This window comes from Mauremys reevesii, linkage group 12, assembly GCF_016161935.1.
Source record: "Mauremys reevesii isolate NIE-2019 linkage group 12, ASM1616193v1, whole genome shotgun sequence".
NCBI lineage: Eukaryota > Metazoa > Chordata > Testudines > Geoemydidae > Mauremys > Mauremys reevesii.
In genome coordinates this window covers 2446240-2464881 of record NC_052634.1, presented here as the reverse complement: position 1 = coordinate 2464881, position 18642 = coordinate 2446240, and the positions used below count along the sequence as shown (strand labels likewise).

Below are 18642 nucleotides of genomic sequence, written 5' to 3'. Positions count from 1 at the left end.
GATGATCAGGAGAAGGCGTGGACTGGCCTGGGTTTGGTTACTTCCCCAGGTAGGCAGTTAGAAAAAGGGTTAACTTCTACAATGTCCCGTCCTCACAGTGATTGCACTTGTCCCTTGGCTGGGGGTAGGGACCTCCCATCAGCCCACCCCCGTGCATTGCCTAGGGGCTCATGCACTCACGCTCTCTGACTGACAGCATGGAAGAGAGAGAACTGGATAATTGCCCCATCCCTTCCCCACGCTGATGCTGCAGTCGCCCTGGTGCGCATCATGTGTCACTATCAATTTGAGCCTCCCGCTGACTTTGGGGAAAACGAGCAAAGCCCCAAAGTGCGTCGCTCATATCTGAGCCAGCCAGCTCCGAATCCCCCTTGTAAGGATATTCTGTAGAGCAGCAATAATGAGCAGGTGTTTCAGGATGCCGCAACTCCCTTTGACACGGGAGCTGTCAACAGCAGAAGGGCAGAATGAGACTGGCTAACCCTGGGGGGAAGCAGGGATAACATGGAATAGAGCCACTGTCCCACCCCCACCCCTCCTCCTCACACCACTCTCAGGCTGCTGCGATCCAAAGGCGGCTTTTCATCTGCATGACAGCAGACAAACAGCCCGGGTGCCAGAGTCTGTCCCTGCTGGAGAATGCCCATGCCGAGGGATTGTACACAGCCGCTAACAAGCACGTGGGCACCAGCTCAGCCAGCCCGGCCACTCGAGTGCATGTGCTAAAGGCACGGAGAAAACACTGCTAACTTTCCATCCTCCTGAAAGCAAGGGACTGGTGATGCTTGCTAGCTCAGAGCCTGGGCACCCACAGATCTGCCCGGGCACCCCCGCCCGGCCCAGCAGCCCCTGTTAATCCAGAGTCCTGGGCACCGGTGCCTCTGCCGGGGCTCTCAGTCTTGAGCTCTTTTGCTGATCGAGACACATGGCCCCTGCACAATTCTACATGCACCGCCTTGGGCTAGTCAAGTCACGGCACCCCAGCGTCCCTCACCTCGCTGCTGCCCTTCAGTCCTGACTACACATGCCCTGGTAGCACAGATCTGGGCCGCCTCCCGCCACTCTGTCAGTGCCCCTCAATCCGGACCCACAGCCCCCTTGGCTAGTCCAGCCTTGGGCACAACATTGGAGCAATGCCAGTGCTAACACCAGTCTGTCTCCTAGCGTGGGGGCTTGGCAGGCTAAACAGCTGGGTGTAAAAGGAGACCCGGGCAGCGTGGGGCAGCTACTGATTGCATGAGTGCCAGGCAAGCGAGTTACACGCTTCCCTTTGACACTGTCGGAGGCTGGGTTTCGGGAGTATCCCACAAAGACCCCAGTGGTCCCCTGGGCTCACCCAGTTCCTAGTGCTGCCGGAGCTGCCTCCAACTCACATACAGCATCTGCTCTGCCAGCCCCTCTCGGCAGCATTCCCCTTCCCCCTGCCACCTCCCTCTCAGCAGGACAGGGAGGAAAGAGCTGGTGCGGGCATGCAGGCGAGGGCTGATGCACACAGCTCTGCCAGATGAGAAGCATCCACCCGGGCTGATGCAGCAGTGTTCCAGGTAGGGGTGCTCCAATAGCTATTCGCGTCTGCTCTGCACACCGAGATAAAGGGGAATCGATCACCATGACAGAGGGTAATTAGCCATCCCACAGCTGCTGTGCAACCCAGGCAGGCCTGGCTCTGCAAGTCAAAGCCATCTTGTTAGCAGCTCCCTGCTCCTGGGGATAGCCAGCCCAAGGAAGCAGAGCCCTGAGCACAGCAGCTGCCCGGACAGAGCCAAGCCAGCCCCCTCCTCCTCCTCACCTGTGAGTTGGCCCTCTCCTCCCAGGGCCAGCCCCGGGGGCTATTGCTGGAGGGGGATCCGTGCAGTCAGTGTGCCCCATGGGGGCCTCCTGAGCCACCTTAAAACTGCCTTGCCCTGGCCACACACAATCCCAAATGCTCCAAGGGGCTCGGGATCCTCCCCTTCAGCCCCATCGCTGGGAGGTTCCCCATCACCCACTGGTGGAGAAGAGCCAGAGAGCCCCAGGCTCCAGTTCTCTCCCAAGCTTCCCTGCAGCCTCCCTCCTAGTCCTGACAGGGCTGTGGTGTGTCGGGGGAAGATCAGAGCAATCCATGCCCCGTGGGCCTTTCTCTGCCAAGGTGGCCAATGAGGGGCCCATGCAACCTGGGACACATTCACTGGTGCATTTATCTTCTGGGCTGAACCTAGTGTCTCCCAGATCTTCTCACCACCACCACTGGCATCAAAAAAAAATCTCTGCATCCCATTCCCTCTGCTCCCAGCCCCTCGCCAGCAGGACAGCATCAATGAGGACCATCCGTGCCCATAGCAGAGCATGCTGTTGCCCAGAGGGACACCTTCAATGGTTCCTCTCACTGCCCAGACCAGGGTCCTGTCTCAAATGCAGCCTACAAAAGGCACGTCCGCAGTAGACAGTTCTGTGAGCACCACCTGGCCTGTCTCTCTGTCCATCCATCTGCTCTCCCCTAATCTCAGCTTCTTCTGCAGGAACGTAGGCAACAGAAGACCCCCTGGCCCAAACAGGCACCACGGCTGGCCATGCTGGCAGAAAGACCAGAGCCAACTTGCCTCTCTGAGCACCACCCTTGGCACGGGCTTGAGGTGCATCATCAAGGGGATGGGTGGGACGCTTGCCTTGTTCATCCCCAGTACATGCCAGGCCTGGGCAGTTGGTTTGTTACCGCAGAGTTACGTGGGAGCACTGGGCTTGCGGGTGGGGTATGGCAGGACAGTCGGCGATTCCTTCTATTCTAAAGGCACAACCCCGGCTGTGTGAGTCATTGAAGGGGAATTCCCATCAGAGTCTCAGGGACTTTGCAAAGAGACAGGACGCAGTGCAAGCAGGGACCTTTGCAGGCCAATCAACCCTGACTGAGCCCTTGAGCAGCCAAGTTACTTTAAGGGTGTTTGACTGAACTGAGGTCTCAGCTTTGAAATTCACGCTTCATGCTGGCAGTGGCAGTGCCCAGCCTGGCACCGCTCCCCCATCATCTGAAACCAAGCGCTGGCCTGGCCTGACCCTGGAACCGCACAACTGCTGCTTGGCTCCTTCGCGTCATTTGCTAATTAAGTCCCCTAATGAGAAAATTGGGATTCAGGAGCCGGCTAAGCAACGCTCCTTCCTGCACACACGCTGCATGCGGACTTATCACTAGTCACAGGATGTTTACAATAATTTTTAATTTGTGCAATTATTAATCATTTTTCTATCTGCCTAATTTGCATAATAATTAGACTGCTCAGCGTTGGCCATGACTGTGAATGACAGTGCTTTAAATTAAATTAAGATTTTAATTTTTTTTAAGCTAATCAAAGTCGCCTTGTGATGCCAAGACTGGGGCTGCTGCACTTCTGGAAGCACTAATAAAGGGATCCATTCCTGGGTGCTGTTTGCTTTGTCCCAGAGGCTCCCACGGCAGCTCTGGGGTGGAGTCTGGCAGCCGAGCAGTACACAAACCAGGGACCCTCTTGCAAGACACCCCATGGGGATTCAATGGCCTTTTAGAGGCCTCCCAGGCATGACGCAGACGCAGAAAACTGCATGGACCATGGCAGGATCAAGGGCCGAGCCCAGCCTGATGGGAACCCGTGGAGGTGTTGAACATGAGGAGCTAGACGCTTAGCCAAGGTCACTGGAATGCTCTGCGGCTCTGGATTCCAGTTTAGAACCCAGGGCTCTAATCCTTGCCACTAGTCCAGCCTGCGCACGTTTCCACGGACCCACACGCCATTGGGGCACAAGGAGGTGGGAGGCGCAAGCCCATTTGCCTGGGCTGGGGAGAGCCAGCACCTGAACTACCGTATGTTAGTATCCAGGCTTGTTTGTCCACCTGAGATAAAAGTATCCAAAAGTCAAACCCAAAATTCTCTCTCTTATACTAATAGGTGTGAACAAAGGACCAAGACATTGCGTGTATGGCTTCTGCCTGGCCAGATGGGCTTGCTAGTAGAATGGGAAGAGATAAGGGATAGAATGGTGGGAGTGTAATATGAGCATACAATGATGGGCTGCCTGGCTCCTTTCTCAAGCCAAGGTCAAGCAACCAGTCTGGAGGGACAAGGGGAGATTGGCGGGAGGCGTAAGAAACACTAAAAGCCAAAGAAAAGCCTGGCCTTGGCCAGACACAACCTCACTCCTTACCCCTCCCTTGGGATACAAAGGAGGCGTGGGATGAAGACCCCAGACTCACAACCCTCCAAAACGGGACCCGACCATAAGCTGTAAGGGGCGTGACTCGGGGCGTGCACGGCAGGTATATTTGGGCCTGCTAAGGAGGAGGAAGTGGGAATGGGGAACAGGGACACAGACAAGGCTCTGCAGCGTCGGAGCTGGGAGGGGAACACTGGAAAACAAACTCTGCCGCATGGAGAGCTCTGGACATGGCTGCTTGGAACTAACCCCAATGAACATGGCGTTGCCTGCACTTCAGACTTCTGGTCTTCTGCTTTCTGTCTGCGTGACAAGAACCAGGGGAGGGGAAAGCCCTCTAACACCATACAGCCCCCAGCTCCTTGTTCTGGTCTAGGGATTTGACCCAATGCCCACTGCAGTCAATGGGAAGAACCCCATTGCCATGCGGTGCACTCACACCACCACAGACCTCCTCCTCCGTTGCAAACCCCTCCCAAGGAAATAGCTTATCATCGCCATCAGGGAGTAGCTTAACATCCCCATCGCCAGGACGGCTCACTCACCTCCCGCCCCTCCGGACACAGGCAGCTCCCCCTGAAATATGAGCGTGGCGATGATGGACATCTGCTTGCCTGGCTGGCTGAGCAAAATGCACATGTCCTGTCCAAGTGGGAATCCTAAACATTACCAAGCCAGCCATTTGTTAGCACAGCGTCTCTCTTTAAGGCTCATTAGAACCAGATTTTTCCACAGAGCGTCCCCGCAGTCCACCTGAGTCCATCCACTTACATTCCAGCATGAGCATGTCTCTGGCGTGCACCCAGATATCCTCAGGCAACTGCCGTTCAAGGTGGTCATCCCCCAAACATTTACCAGGCAACCACTTTGCAACAGCTGGTGTCGTTCATCCTACGGTAGACAGAGCTAGGAATGCACACCGTGAAGCGTGGATCTATACAGCCCCCGGGAACAATGGATGCTAGGGTGACCAGATGTCCCGATTTTATAGGGACAGTCCTGATATTTGGGGCTGTCTCTTATATAGGCACCTATTACCCCAGCACCACCCATCCCAATATTTCACACTTTCTATCTGGTCACCCTAATGGATGCAGACACAATGAAGCACACAACAGGGACACACACAGGCTATGCATGCCTAAAACTACAGTAGCACACAGGCACTATGCACTCAGCAATGCAGCTGTTTGAAGCAGGGACCCATTAGTGATCTGTTTCTGCACAATCTGATCCGACTTCCATTCTGCTCTGTAGCCCAGCACATCTCTCTCAGACCAGGGGCTTCGGACAGCAAAATCTAGGTCCAAAGCATGTGGGTAATATAAAAACAGAACTCTGCATCTGCAAATAAAGAAACAGCAGGCCACTCTGATTTGCATAGACCAACCCATTTTGTGGCTTTTTTGGGGGTGGGAGGGACACACACCTGAGGTGGAAATGTGGGGAGCAGGATTCAAAGAATACAGTGGGTGTGCATGAAGATAACACAACTGCCTTAATTCTGGATCCAAATGTCCCTGAAATCCAGAGGTGATTGGATCTAGGGGCTGGTTTGGGACCCAGCCCTGCCCTGATTCCAGCCTGACATGTAAGATCTGGACACTTTCCTAAGGGCACCACGTTTAAGGTACCACAGGGCCAGCTACTGCAAGCTCCAGCGAGTTAGATGTGGGGGGGGGGTGAAATCTTCCCTCAAATGATCCCCAGGCCCCCGTCTGCATTAGCACTAATTAAGCACAAACATTAGCAGATCTGTTTGGTGCCACCTGATTAATGACACTGTCAGGCGGGAGTTTTTCACTCTCTGAAGGCAAATGACCTGTGATGTCAGCTACCTGCTAATGTGTTAGGGGAGCGAAAGTCTCCTGGGAGGGCCGAGAACCTCCACCACTCCTGCCTGGGAGCTCTCAGACAACAGCTTCGAGCTCATGCAGTAAGAGGGGTCACAAGGAGAAGCTAGAGAGCTGGAAACCCATCACTGCCCCTCCCAGCACAGCAGGTATATGGATACTTAGACCGGCCGTCGCTGTGAGGGCTGGTGGGAAGCCCTGAGTCAGGACTCCTAGGTTCTAGCCCCGGCTTCACACTGATTTGCTGGGTGACAAGTCGCTTCCCCTCTCTGTGCTAGAACCCTGTGACCCGACCCGAACCCAGCCACAAGTGGTGAGTTGGGCGAGAAAACAACCAGACCCTCTCAGGGCAGCTTTTCTCCTCCAGACCCTGGGGTCAGCCTGGGGCAGCCACCACGCTGCCCTAGGCCCGGAACGGCAGCACCTCTCGCTCGGGAGGGAGCTGGACACACAGCCGCACCGATCCCAGCGGCAACTCAGGGTGGGGTGGCAAATGACACGACCCTCTCAGGCTCAGGTGGGCTTAGGCCCAAGCAGACTACTACTCTGTGCCTCAGTTTCCCCATCTCTAAAGTGGAGATAATGCCCAGAAGGTGAAAGCCTATAAAGCCCCCTCAGTCCTTCCCAGGACGGCCGAGCGCTGGACAATATGGCCCTGGAAGTCGTACTTTTAAATAACATCATGCCAGGTGTTTGGGGAAAGGCCCGTGCTGCTGTGGGACCTGGCCACCCTGCACAGGGGAGCTGTGATCCCCCGCCCGCAAGCTGCGGCTCTGGGGCTGGTGAGATGCTCCAGGCCAGTGACGCCGAGGGGCCAGGGCTGCAGTGACAGACTCTCAGTCACCCCCCATTCCCAGCCCCTTGCAGGCCCGGGGCACGGATAGCTGGTGTCACAGTGTCCTCTGGTGGCTGCCCGCAGCACTTCGACTATTGAAACGATATAGCTCTGCACTGCTAGCTAATTAGCGGGGAGCACCCTGGGGCGACCCGCCTCCAGCATGGGGAGTCAAGGTCATCTGTGAGGGAAACCGCCCGGTGCAATCACTGGGGCGTGGGCTGCTTGGCAAGTGCCACACGGGGCTCGCAGAGACCGCCCAGAGGGAACCGGGCTTCGAGGAGCCCCGTCCCGGCTCGGAAGGAGCAGAGGCCTCAGGAGCTTCCCCTCCCCCCCCCCCCACACCCACCCAGGCAGGGAGGAGAGAGGCGTCTCCGTGCAGCAGCTGTTGTTACTACTTCTCTGGGGCAAGGACACCAATTGGGGGAGCGGAAAGCAGGGTTCCTCACCCCCCCAAAAGCAGCCAGGAGAGCGCTTGGCACAGAGGAGCAATGCACACGCCACCTGTCCTGCAGCCCCCCCGAGCACAGTGCACTGGGCTCGGAGGATGCGCCTGAAGTGTTTGAATGGGGATCCCTGTCCCGACACAGGCTTTCGGAACAGGCAGGGGACAGCTTCTGGCCCCTTGCTGTCAGCACTTCCCCCCACGATGGGATAATGCCCCCTCCTGAGCTCCTGTCTGGAGTACGAGTTGCATGGGGCCTCCTGTGCCTTGCTTCACCCTGGGGTCAACCCTCCACCCCCATCCCCACCAAAACAGCCTGAGAAAGGTGATGGGACAGGCCTATGCACATGTGGGAAACCCCTCAGGCAGCAACTGTCCACTTCTCAGTGCAAGTTCCCTCTCTCCCCAGCTCAGCCTGGCCTGTGGGCCGAGCTGTCCCGCTCTGGGCCCCTGATCTGCCATGAGATATAGTCACTGGGCCCTGCAGCAGCCCCAGCCTTTAGCTTCAGCACCTGAATTAACAGGTCACTAAGCCAGCTGGAGTCCAGAGAGATTTCAGGGGCTTCCCTGGTTTTTCTGGCTGCATCGTTTAATACTTGAGTCATCACCTGAAACGTGTCCTGTCCCTCTCGCATCACACACTGGTTGGCTGTAGGGCTGCTGACGGGCCATGCACACCACAGCGGCTTGTGAGGGCTGGGCTGCATGTGTGTGTGTATAGGGTGGGGAGGTATTATTGTGGGGCTGTTATTGTTATACAGCAACCCTCGTTGGTTAGTGTAGGATCCTGCCTGGCTACTGGGCAGCCAGCTCTGATTTCAGAAAAGCCAAACAAGTCAGACAGAAGCTAGGAGATGAGACTGACATTCTCCCTCAGCCCGGAGAGGGCCTGAAATTAAAGCAGAGGAGATGTGTCTGTCTTTGTGCAGCTGGAAATGTGTATTTCCTGCAGCAGGGAGTGGGTGACGGGGGGGAATGACCCCATTACACTTTGTGCAGGATCAAGTCACAACAGCAAGTAAATTATATAGACACATGCTCACCAAACATCATTACAGGAGAGGGGTGGGCAGCCCTGGGCGGGTCAGCAGGACTGAACTGCTCCTTCACCTTCACGGGACTCAAAAGAGACCAGCTCCCGAGGCAACTTAGGGTTTTTTAATGCATTTTGCTGGGCTCAAAAGGGTGGGGAGAGGGAGAGAGATGACGTATGTTCAACTTGGCCAAGTCTCCAGGGCTGGAAGGGAATGGTTTTCTGTTCTGTTTGTTCTAGGATCCAGTCCAGTTAAGAAGAACAGCAAATATTGTAAGACTCATGATAAAAATCTGAAAGTTGGCAACACTGTAAATTTTTTAGTAAAAGTCCCAAGCCTGGGAGTCAAGTTATTAGCCAAGGATCTCACTTTTTAAAAAAAGGAAGACAGACAGACAGACAGCTAAGTTCCTATTGCTCATGGGATAACCTTTGTTATCTGTAATCCAATCTCATGGGTTTTGGGGCCCTGACTCATCATTTGTGAACCCTTTGGGCTGGTGATGCTGCTAATACCTATATTTTAAAAGGGCTCTTTAGGTTTAAAAAGGTAACAGTCTGTTCGGGTTTGTACCAGGCCCCTCACCAGGGTATCGGAGAGCCTCCCACAGCACCGGAGCTTTCTCTCCAAGCAGAGCTGGCTTGGTAAGATGGCTCTCTCACACACACAGGCAGTGGCCAGTTAATTGTCTCCAATTACTGCGCAGTTACCCCCTTATTATCCAGTGAGAAGCAGATTCTTCTGCATTGTTCCATTAACATCTGCCAGGACCATTCAACTTGTTAATGAAACTGTGCTTCAAACAATTAAATGACTGATGACACTCAATTAACATGCTGATTGGCCTCTCGGCTAATTGGTGCTGGCTTGGCCTGCTCCTTGCTGGTGGCGACTTCAGCCTTGAACGGCTCCTCAGCAGCTCCGGACCCAGCGTAGCGGTTGGCCGGATCAGGCAGCTGCTCTAGAGACACCTTGCGGTACAGTACTGGCCAGTGGCTATCCAGAGTCCCCCAAGCCAGTGGGACGTTCTAACTAGCATTAGAGAGGCAGTGTGGAAGGTACTGGACTGGGAGTCAGCAGCCCTGGGTCTAAGCTCAGCTCTGCTGGGCAAGTCACGTCTCTTTGGGCCTGGTTTCCCCTCCCGCCCTTTCACGATGCAGACAGTCCTTTCCCCCAGAGCTCACCAGCTGTGCACAGCACCCAGGACCTGTGTACTTTCCCAGGGGTTTAGCGGCCCTGCAGACAGCCCCTGCTGCTCCTAATCCTCTGTCAGTTACGAACCTCGCCTGGGAAACACAGTGCAGCCCTCCCCTCCTCTAAGCTCCTGGTAACCTGGCATTCGTGGGCTTGCTAGAGCACCATTCACATTCAAATCACCCCTGGGTGAAAGGCAGGAGTCCAGGAACCATAGCAACCTGCAACACACACTAAACCCGAGCTCAGCCCAAACGGAGACTCCTTGGAGCCCAGAGGCAGCTGCTCAGAGCGCGCCTGGGTCCGTACTGCCGGCCCTGTAGTCCGTGGTCTCTAGAACCAGATACTGCATCTCGTGGGGGCGGAGGGATTCCCTCCGCCTGCCTGACCCACAAAGCCTGGGAGATGGAGTCCCTGCAGTTTGCTTGTCTCTGTGAACTCTGCGATTGTGGGTAAGTGAGCGCTTGAACAGGCACAGACAGACACTTGCCCTTATTTATTTTTGCTTAAGGTTTCTAGAGCAAGAATGGATTCGTTTCACCTTTCTCCCCTCCACACACACCAGACCTGATCTTCAGCAAAAGCTGCTGGCGCTGAGCTGTGCATGCGGGCTAGAAGCCATGGGCAGCAGGGAAGGACAGCTGCCTGCTTTATTTCTCTCGCTTGAGGTCTGTCTCTGTTAGTATGGAGCAGTTTTACAAAGCGCGATCACCACTTGTACTGCTGTGGCACCTAGAGGCATGAGAAAGTCTCTGCCCCACAGACCACCCACGTGCGTGTGCATGGATATATTCTGTAGTGTTTACCCGTGTCCCTGGGGACTTACACATTTTAACCACCTCTTTACAGAACATGACAGGGGCCTGCCGCCGTGCCCTGAGCCGTACAGGGGGGCGTCATTTCACAGTATTTGGTAGCTTCCAGCTCCTACCTCCACCACAGGATCCTACCAATAGCATCCATCTCCCGGGGAGCTCTGAAGGGCGCCAGGTGCAGGGGAGCAATTCTCAGGGGCCCTGAAAGCTGCAGAGCAGCCATCATCCGGCTGCCCAGCACACAGCTCCCAGCGAGCAGACCCTGCTGCCTTGGCAGTCACCTCCCCTGCGGCACACGGGCTGGATGTGGAGAATGTTCCCAGCGGGGAGGGGAGCCCGGTTTCGGTTTCTCTCTCTCAGCTGCTTCTCTGTTATGCTCAGTCGACACAAGCGCCACAAGAACTGCAAGAAGTGGAGCAGGCCAGCGCCTCAGGACTGCAGGAGACCCCAACTGTCCCATTACAAGGCAACTTACACCCAGCCACCAAGTAAGCGAGGGGAACCAAAGCAGCCTCCCTAGGGAGCGTTTTACACATGCCCCGTGCGCCTCCCGGTCACTTCCTCACTCTTCCTCCCCTCCAGACGTGCATCCTCGAAGCAGCAAGAGGCCGCTCCGCACCCCTCCACACCCCAACCCCCCGGCCATGGCCTTCGGCACCACGCAGCGGGCAGAGTTCATCCCCTGGGAGCTGGGCCAGAGGACCAAGCCGCATGTCCGGGTAACGCCAGCACCGCAGCCGATCCAGGCTAGGCTCCCGCCATCCCCCTCTCCCAAGGGGGGGAGGAGAACCCCTCTCTCCCCACCTGCCCCCGCTGAGAAGGCCAGGGCTCTACCCCACCCACACACCTGCCATGGCAAGGCCTGCAGGCCACGGGGGCTCTGTGAATCAACCCACCCGTCACCCCTCCTGTGGGGAGGTGCCCTCTGCGGCTGGGCACTCTGCAGTGCCTGCTCTCCACTGGGCCAGGGTTAGTGCGATGGGTCGCTCCCTGGGAGCAGCGTGGGCCCAGCTGCCCCACGGGGAGGAGACAGATTGACCTTTCTAGCCCAGGGCACGGACGGTCGTGTTTTGCAGGAGGCGTATCAGTGCCCACAGGAGCCCTTCCAAAGCCAGAGTCTGTACCGCCTCCACTTCCCGCCCAGGGAGCCAGTTGTGACCACCCTCCGGCGGCCCCCGACTCCCAGGCAGCCCAAGGGCTCTGGCTTCCCCCACACCACCACCACCCAGGAGAGCTACAAAGGATGGCGAGCGGAACGCCCAGCCTGCTATGGAGAGCCGCCAACCCTGGCAGGTACAGCTGGGACCCATCCCCTCTCCCCCCAGGCTGAGATCGGCCAAAGGGGCATCATTAACTTGGGGTGCCCCCATTCCACATGCCCCACCCCTGAGTCCTGGATCCTGATAGTGCCCTGAATGCTCAGTGTGCTACAGGAGCCAGGAGGGGCTCGCCAATGCCAGGCACCGGGCCCAGAGTGCCTGAAGCGGGGCTGGGTTGTGCTGGGCTCTGTGCCTGGGAACATGCCTGACACGCTGGGAACACTGAGCAGCACCAGCCCCGTTCTCTCCACCCCAGGCGCTCTCCTGTCCCCTGACCAGGCAGCCGAGATGGAAAGCACCACACAGCGAGAGTTCACTGAGAAACGCATCCCCAAACCAGAGCTCGTCAAAGGCGTCCAGGTTCAGCTCACCATTGAAGGTAACAGAGAGCATGAAAGCTTCCAGCCCCACATCCACACGGGCCCGGAAGCAGGGCTGTCCCCACATCGGCTCTGCAGGCCAGGATTACATTCGCTGTTGGCGTCTTAGCAATCCTCCTCCAACACCCTCCAGCGTTTCAAGCACTGCTCTGCTGGTTTCCGCTCACCCTCCCTCTGCAGCCCTCTAACCCAGTAGTTCTCAAACTTTTGTACTGGTGACCCCTTTCACACACCGATCCCCCCTTGAATATATATAAAAAAGTGTTTTTAATTTAACACCATGATAAATGCTGGATGCAAAGCAGGGTTTGGGGTGGAGACTGACAGCTTGTGACCCCCCCCATGTAATAACCTCACAACCCCGTGAGGGGTCCTGGCCCCCAGTTTGAGAACCGCTGCTCTAACCACCTTTGCAGAGCACAGGCCCATTCCCCGCATCAGTGCATAGCAACAGCCTCCTGGTCAGGGTTTGCCTGGCCTGGCACCATTCCCAGTAAGGCCCTACCCAGGCCCACTAGCCCCTCCTGGGCCCACCGCTGGTTAGCGCTTGTGCCTACCTGCTTCCTGAAGGGCTGCAGGCTGCTTCACCCCAGCCACCGCCTTTCTCCAGGCCCTCCTCGCAGCTGCCTTTGCCAAGCCTGTCCCAGCTCCTCTCTCGCAGGTTCCTCCCCACAGAGTGCTCCACTGTCTGTGCAGCCAGCTCCAGTCCCCCCACAGCTGGGACCAGCCGCTGGCCTCGCCTCCACATCACCTTCAGCTGCCCGGTCACAGCACGGCTCAGCCACGCTCCCCGTAAAGGGCCAGCCTCAGACTGGGCCCTTTTCCTCTAGCACAGGCAGCTCCCAAGGTGATACAGTCTCGGGCAGTGATGCTCAGTCTGTGCCCTGGGCCATACAGGTAGTATTGGGTGCAGCCCACAGTGGTGCTCAGCTTGTGGCCCAATCAGCACAGAGCTGCGGCCCATGTGACACCCCCAGGGCCATACAGATAGTATTGGGTGCAGCTCACAGTGGTGCTCAGCTTGTGGCCCAATCAGCACAGAGCTGCGGCCCATGTGACCTCCTCAGGGCCATATAAGTAGTGTTGGCTGCAGCCCACAGAGGTAAATAGGTTGAGACCCACTGGTCTAGGGCAGAGGTGTTCATGCAGGGGCACACCAGCTCCTCTAGCTATTTGCCTAGTTTTACAACAGGCTGCATAACAAGCCCTAGTGGAGTCAGTACAATACAGACCATGATTTGTTTATGCTGCTCTGTGTATACACTGGAAACGTAAGTACAATGTTTATATTCCAAGTGATTTGTTTTATAGTTAGTGGTAAAAACAAGAAAGGCAGCCACTGTTCAGTACTAGTGGGCTGTGACCCATCTGTATTTTTGTGTCTGATTTCATCAGTCAGCAGTTTTTAAATGAGGTGGAAGCTGGGGGTAGGCAAGACAAATCAGACTCCAGAAAGGGGTGCAGTAGCTTGGAAATGCTGAGCGCCCCTGGTCTAGGAGTACATCTACACTGCAAGCGGCAGCAAGTCTACAGCCTGGGGTTCGCATTGGGGGCTAAAAGCAGCCGTGTGGAATTTGCAGCTCGACCTCTGACGCTCACCCCCCTCCCTGGGGTTCTGAGCCCCAGTCTGAACAGCTCCACGTTATTCTTAGCACTGCAGCACAAGCCCTGAAGACCCAGGCTCTGAGGCTCCCTGCCCCTTGCAGTGTAGACACACCCCAGGAGGCTGGTTACAGCTAGGCATTATGGTACGACGCCGGAAGTACAGGATGGGGCTGTGCCGTATGCCTGAAGCGGTGCAAAGTTTCAGAGGCTTGTGAGCCTGGCAGAGCTGAGCACACCGCTTGGGTGGGCTCGTTTCTATGTCATCCCTCAGCTGACAGCCCAGGGGCTGTCTGAGCACTGAGACGACATGGAAAGCCTGGGCTGAGCTCTCCCTGGGCTACTTTCCAAACCAGAAGTGGGAAAAGCTTTCCCTTTCTCTAGCCTGAGTTTACTGTCCAACAAGTTTGAGACCCCCTGGGGGATGTATAATTTATTAATCTGGCCTAAGACAGGGGATGCTTGATTTCTGCAGCCCCTCTGAATAGGGCTGGCAAACCAGCCAAACTCTGCTCCTATAGACAGGGGTAGCCCCTCCAAAGACTAACCCACACACCCCCCAGCATGGGACAATACATTGCTTTCTGTTCTGCTAGGTGATCATGACATGACGACAACCCACCAGAGCACCTACCAGTCTGTGCCCTTGGAGAAGCGGGTAGCCCAGTCACATGGTAAAGGAATAGTTCCAGCAGGGAAACGAGCACAGGTGGAATACGTGACCAAGTACCAGAGTGATTTCCCAGCATGCAGCTTGTTACCTGCACGGATTCAGCCTGCTCAGCCTCCTCTGGACAACCTGGCAATCAACCAGGGCTTCAGGTGAGTGCAGCCATCAAGTAACCCCACTGGGCAGGGCTTGGAATGGGGAAACTCCAGGCAGGATGAGGGGTTTCTCTCAGCATTGCAGCAAGGGAGCTATGGATCCCTGGGGCAGCAGAGCAGGTGAGCGGAGCCTTTAATAGAGAGTTAGTACAAGGACCTTCCCCCTCCTCACAGCCTGAAGAAGGCTGCATCCAACCCCAGCAACAAGTTTTGGGAAGAGGAAGTGGAAGGAAACATGATTTTGTTCCTATAAACAACATTGCCAAGGGCCTTGAGATCCTCAGGTGAACAGTGCCCGGCAGGCAGACATTCACTGATATTAACGCACACGCTTATCAAACGCAGTAGCTCAGTGTTGACCCCATTTTACAGATGGGGAAACTAAGGCATGGAGCAATGAAGTGACTTGCCTGAGGATGCACAGAGAGTCCTCAGCAGGGCCACGAATAGAACACAGGAGATGTTGCAGTGATGGCTGGTGGTGCAAAGCTCTAAAACGCCTGATTCATCTCACCGCTGAAGTGTGTCCCTCTTCCACCCAGCACAGATTTTCAGACGGTACAGAGAGAAAGCTACCACGGCTGGGACACCCGCAGATACCCTCGTGCCAGCCCCATCAAGCTGCAAGAGGAGCTGGCCGACTTGGGGAAAGAGAGAGATGGAAAAGTCAGTGGAGACACAGTGACCAAGGTAATGGGAAGGGAAGGAGTGGGGGGTTAAATGGAGATCAGGGGACTCTTTGAGCAAAGTTAATTTCAGTGAGTGAATGAATGAAGATTCTCACTCGCACAGTGGGAAGAAATCTAGTGAGTAGAGCACAAGGCCTAGGAGTCAGGGTGCCTAGGTTAATTCCCAGCTCTGCCACTACCTTGTTTTGTGACCTTGGGCAAGTTTCTTCCCCTCCTGTCTGTATAATGGGAACAGTAACACTCCTTTGCCACATAGGCTGGGAGGCTTTGAAAATCTCCTCCTCAACTAGCCAGTGTTTGTAAAGGGATAAAGAGGTGTGGGCCATGCAGTTCCAATTGATGAATTGCTTGGCGATTCCTGGACCAGCCATGGCAGAAGTTCAGGGTGTTTATATTCTGCATTCATTCAATAAGTCAGTAACTCTAAACCGGGGTGAAGTGGGGCAAGTATCTAGGCACCCCTTGGCTTTCGTGGTGGTGGGGGTGCAGTGGTTGCTTTGTGTAGCATGGACAGAGAATCCCCTATTGCAGTGATCCTGACAACGGGGCGGGGGGGGGGGGAAATGAGACGGAGGGAACCCTGCCTGAACTCCCGCCCCGGGCATCAGTGTCACTGTCCACGGTTTTGTCCTGTCCTGTCCCTGCACGGCAGAAATGGGCTGGCTCCCTCTTCCCCTGGTGTCATTGTGACCAGTAATAAACCACTGGTGTAAATCTTGCACTCGGCCATTCCACTCCCAGCTCCACGCCTGGACCAGCAAGCAGCATTTCCCGCCACCACGTTCTCTACGTACCAAGGGACAGACTTTTTAAACAAGAGAACTCTGCAGTGTTCTCGATGGGAGCTACAAGGTGCAAAACTCGTTTGAAAATCTGGCCCTGCCTGTTGGCAGTATAGCACTGAAAAGTGCTATAAAGAGCTTGTGGTGGTTGTTCTGACCCACTTGTGTCTCTTTCCAGCTCTCTTACCCCCCTCTGCCCTTGGACAGGCCTCCGGGGACTATCCAGTGGCCTCCCACAGTGCTGAAATCCCTCTCTGCAAAGTTTGACGATTCCACAGCCCACAAGTTCTTCTTCAGAGAGTGGGGAGTCCAGCCCCGAATCCGGCACGGTGACCCCCACGATGGAGTCTACATCCGACCTCTGGTAATACAGTGGGGGCAGGAGACAGCTCCTGTTAACGGGCTGCCCATGGCTGGCACCCTCACACAACACAGATGGTCCTGTGAAAGCAGAGTTCATCCCACAGCCTCAGCACAGCCTTGTACACCAGACAAATTCCACAGGGTACCATAAAGACAGAGGCCACTGTCCCATGAATGATGTGCTTGAGAGAACAGCAGCCAACTCCTATTTCAGTCATGGTTGTACCGTGACAGGTGCTGCACGGACTCCTCAGGCATGCACAGTCCCTGCCCTGCAGAGTTTATCTGAACAGACACATGGGGAAAGGGGGGTTCGAGAGACAGGCACCGTGATGGATGCAGGTATCACCTTTTAAAGAAGTGTGGCACTAACATGATGGCAGGTGAGGGAGTTGTTACCTGGGTCAAAGATGTGTAGGGAGGGGAAGCTGGTGGGCAGGGGATGAGGGAGGGGAACAGGAGCTTGGCGCAAACATCCAGTGAAGAAACAATGACCAGAACAAAGCCAGCCCTCTTGCTGCAATGTGGAGTGGGGGGAGGCTGGAGCTGGGCGCCCCACTGCTGCTGTAGTTTCTCTGCTGCTCCCTCCAGGAGGGGCACATCTGAGGCAGCAACAGGTGGAGGAAAGCAGCCCTTAGACTAATGTTCACCAAGTTAAACCTGGGTATTTGGAATGCTCCCCTGGCAGCACACACATGCTACTTATGTCCCAGACCCCCTAGCAAACAGCATTCAGGGACAGCCAGGAACAGACGGCAGAGTCCAAACAGGCCACATCTGTCTGCCCCTTGCACATTTACAAGTGCCTTATCTCATCTGTTCTTTTACATTGGCAGTGACAGAGCATCTACAACTGTCTGTGGCAACAGGGGGAAAACCCCACTTCCTTGCTAACACATTTTAATATTCCCTAAAAGCAATTTCCTATCTTTCTCCAGTTCTTTCTCTTTCAAATGTAATTACCTCTGGTCCACGTTCAGAATGGAAAGGAAGCTGAGAGATTGCCGGTATCTCTAGTTTAATGTAGGCATGGCTGGGGCAGGGGGCACTTTGATAGCGTCTCCCAACACCTTGCAGCGTAAAATACCAAAAAAAGGGACTGAACTCTGACTGTTTGGATTTCTAGGCCAAGTTTGAAAGCCAAACTACCACACACAGCACATTCCTGCCCCAGAGAGTGGAGGTGGTGAGGAACTGCAAACCAGAGCAGAAACCCATCCGAGCACAGGGAAAGCAGGATTTCTCCACCATCCACAGGGAGTCTTACAGGTACAGCTTCTTTCGGTGATCGAGTCCAGGCAGCATTCTGATTGCTGCAGTGCAACTACTGCTCTGGTTGCACTAGTGAGACATACACATAACTGGTTTCTCAACATTTTCTTTTTCAGGCCAATCCCACTCCCAGTCTGTCGTTTGCAAATGTACTTGATCCAACAGCAGCAGCAGGGAAGAGAGACAATTAATTCTCTTGTGCCCGTTAAAGCCTGATATGCAGGGTGGATCCAGGTCCCTCAGCCAAATCAACTCTGTCCCCAAGATGCTAATGGGCAAACAATTACTAACTAGACAATCTGATAAACTGTTTGGTTTTTGTGCATCTTAGCAACATTAAAATGGCATCATCTAAAATCTTGGAAACTTAAGTATACGTACACTGCAGAGGTGTGATTGCAGCTTGCACAGAAGTACTCACGCTAACTTTGATCTAGTTAGCATGGCTAAAAATAAAGATGCAGCAGCACAGAACAGGTACACAAGTACCTACCAAGGGTTCTCAGCAGGCTTGTACAGCCTGCATGTCTTCACTGCCTTTTAGCCAGGTTAGCGAAATTAAAGCTAGCGTGTGTAAACAATCACACCTTGGATCACAGTGCTGACACACCCTTAGAATAGCTGCCATTAATTTGGGTGTTCATGGATGTGGTATTTTTCTTAAGATACATTTGTATTGCTGTAAGAGCTGTTGAAATTATAGAATAATTGTACCTAATTTCATTGTATTTTCTGCTTAAGGATTCTGTAGGAATCCCACTGTTAATATCTTCTAATATTTTAACACTAGCTTTTAGAGTGCAGTCTATTATTTTGCATTTTATTTTAAAGATAATAAAAATTGTTTGTGCTTAGTGTTCCTGATAAGAGGGATGTGCATTCCTCAGCAAAAAGAGCATTCCCAACTTTCTCTCTATCTGAACAACCCCGAACAGTAGTTTTCTGCAAGGCTAGAGTAACAGAAGAGCACCAGCAGCACGTGACTTATCAGAAAAATCAGTTGACAAACAAAAGTATATTTACATACATCTCAAGAGGACAAAGGCCTACAACTTACATTGACTTAAAATCCA

The 18642-nt window shown here is 54.6% G+C and overlaps 1 protein-coding gene across 1 annotated transcript; it reads left to right on the top strand.

Annotated features, from left to right (window-relative positions):
* Nucleotides 1–270: 270 nt before the first annotated feature.
* On the top strand, nt 271–18336 carry LOC120375897 (stabilizer of axonemal microtubules 2-like). The gene is made up of 10 exons (XM_039496915.1): nt 271–330; nt 10615–10825; nt 10920–11056; nt 11414–11630; nt 11913–12035; nt 14235–14460; nt 15006–15153; nt 16113–16298; nt 17424–17566; nt 17686–18336. Exons 1-10 carry the CDS (start codon nt 271–273, stop codon nt 17783–17785), a joined length of 1551 nt encoding a protein of 516 aa, XP_039352849.1. The 3' UTR covers nt 17786–18336.
* Nucleotides 18337–18642: the final 306 nt, after the last annotated feature.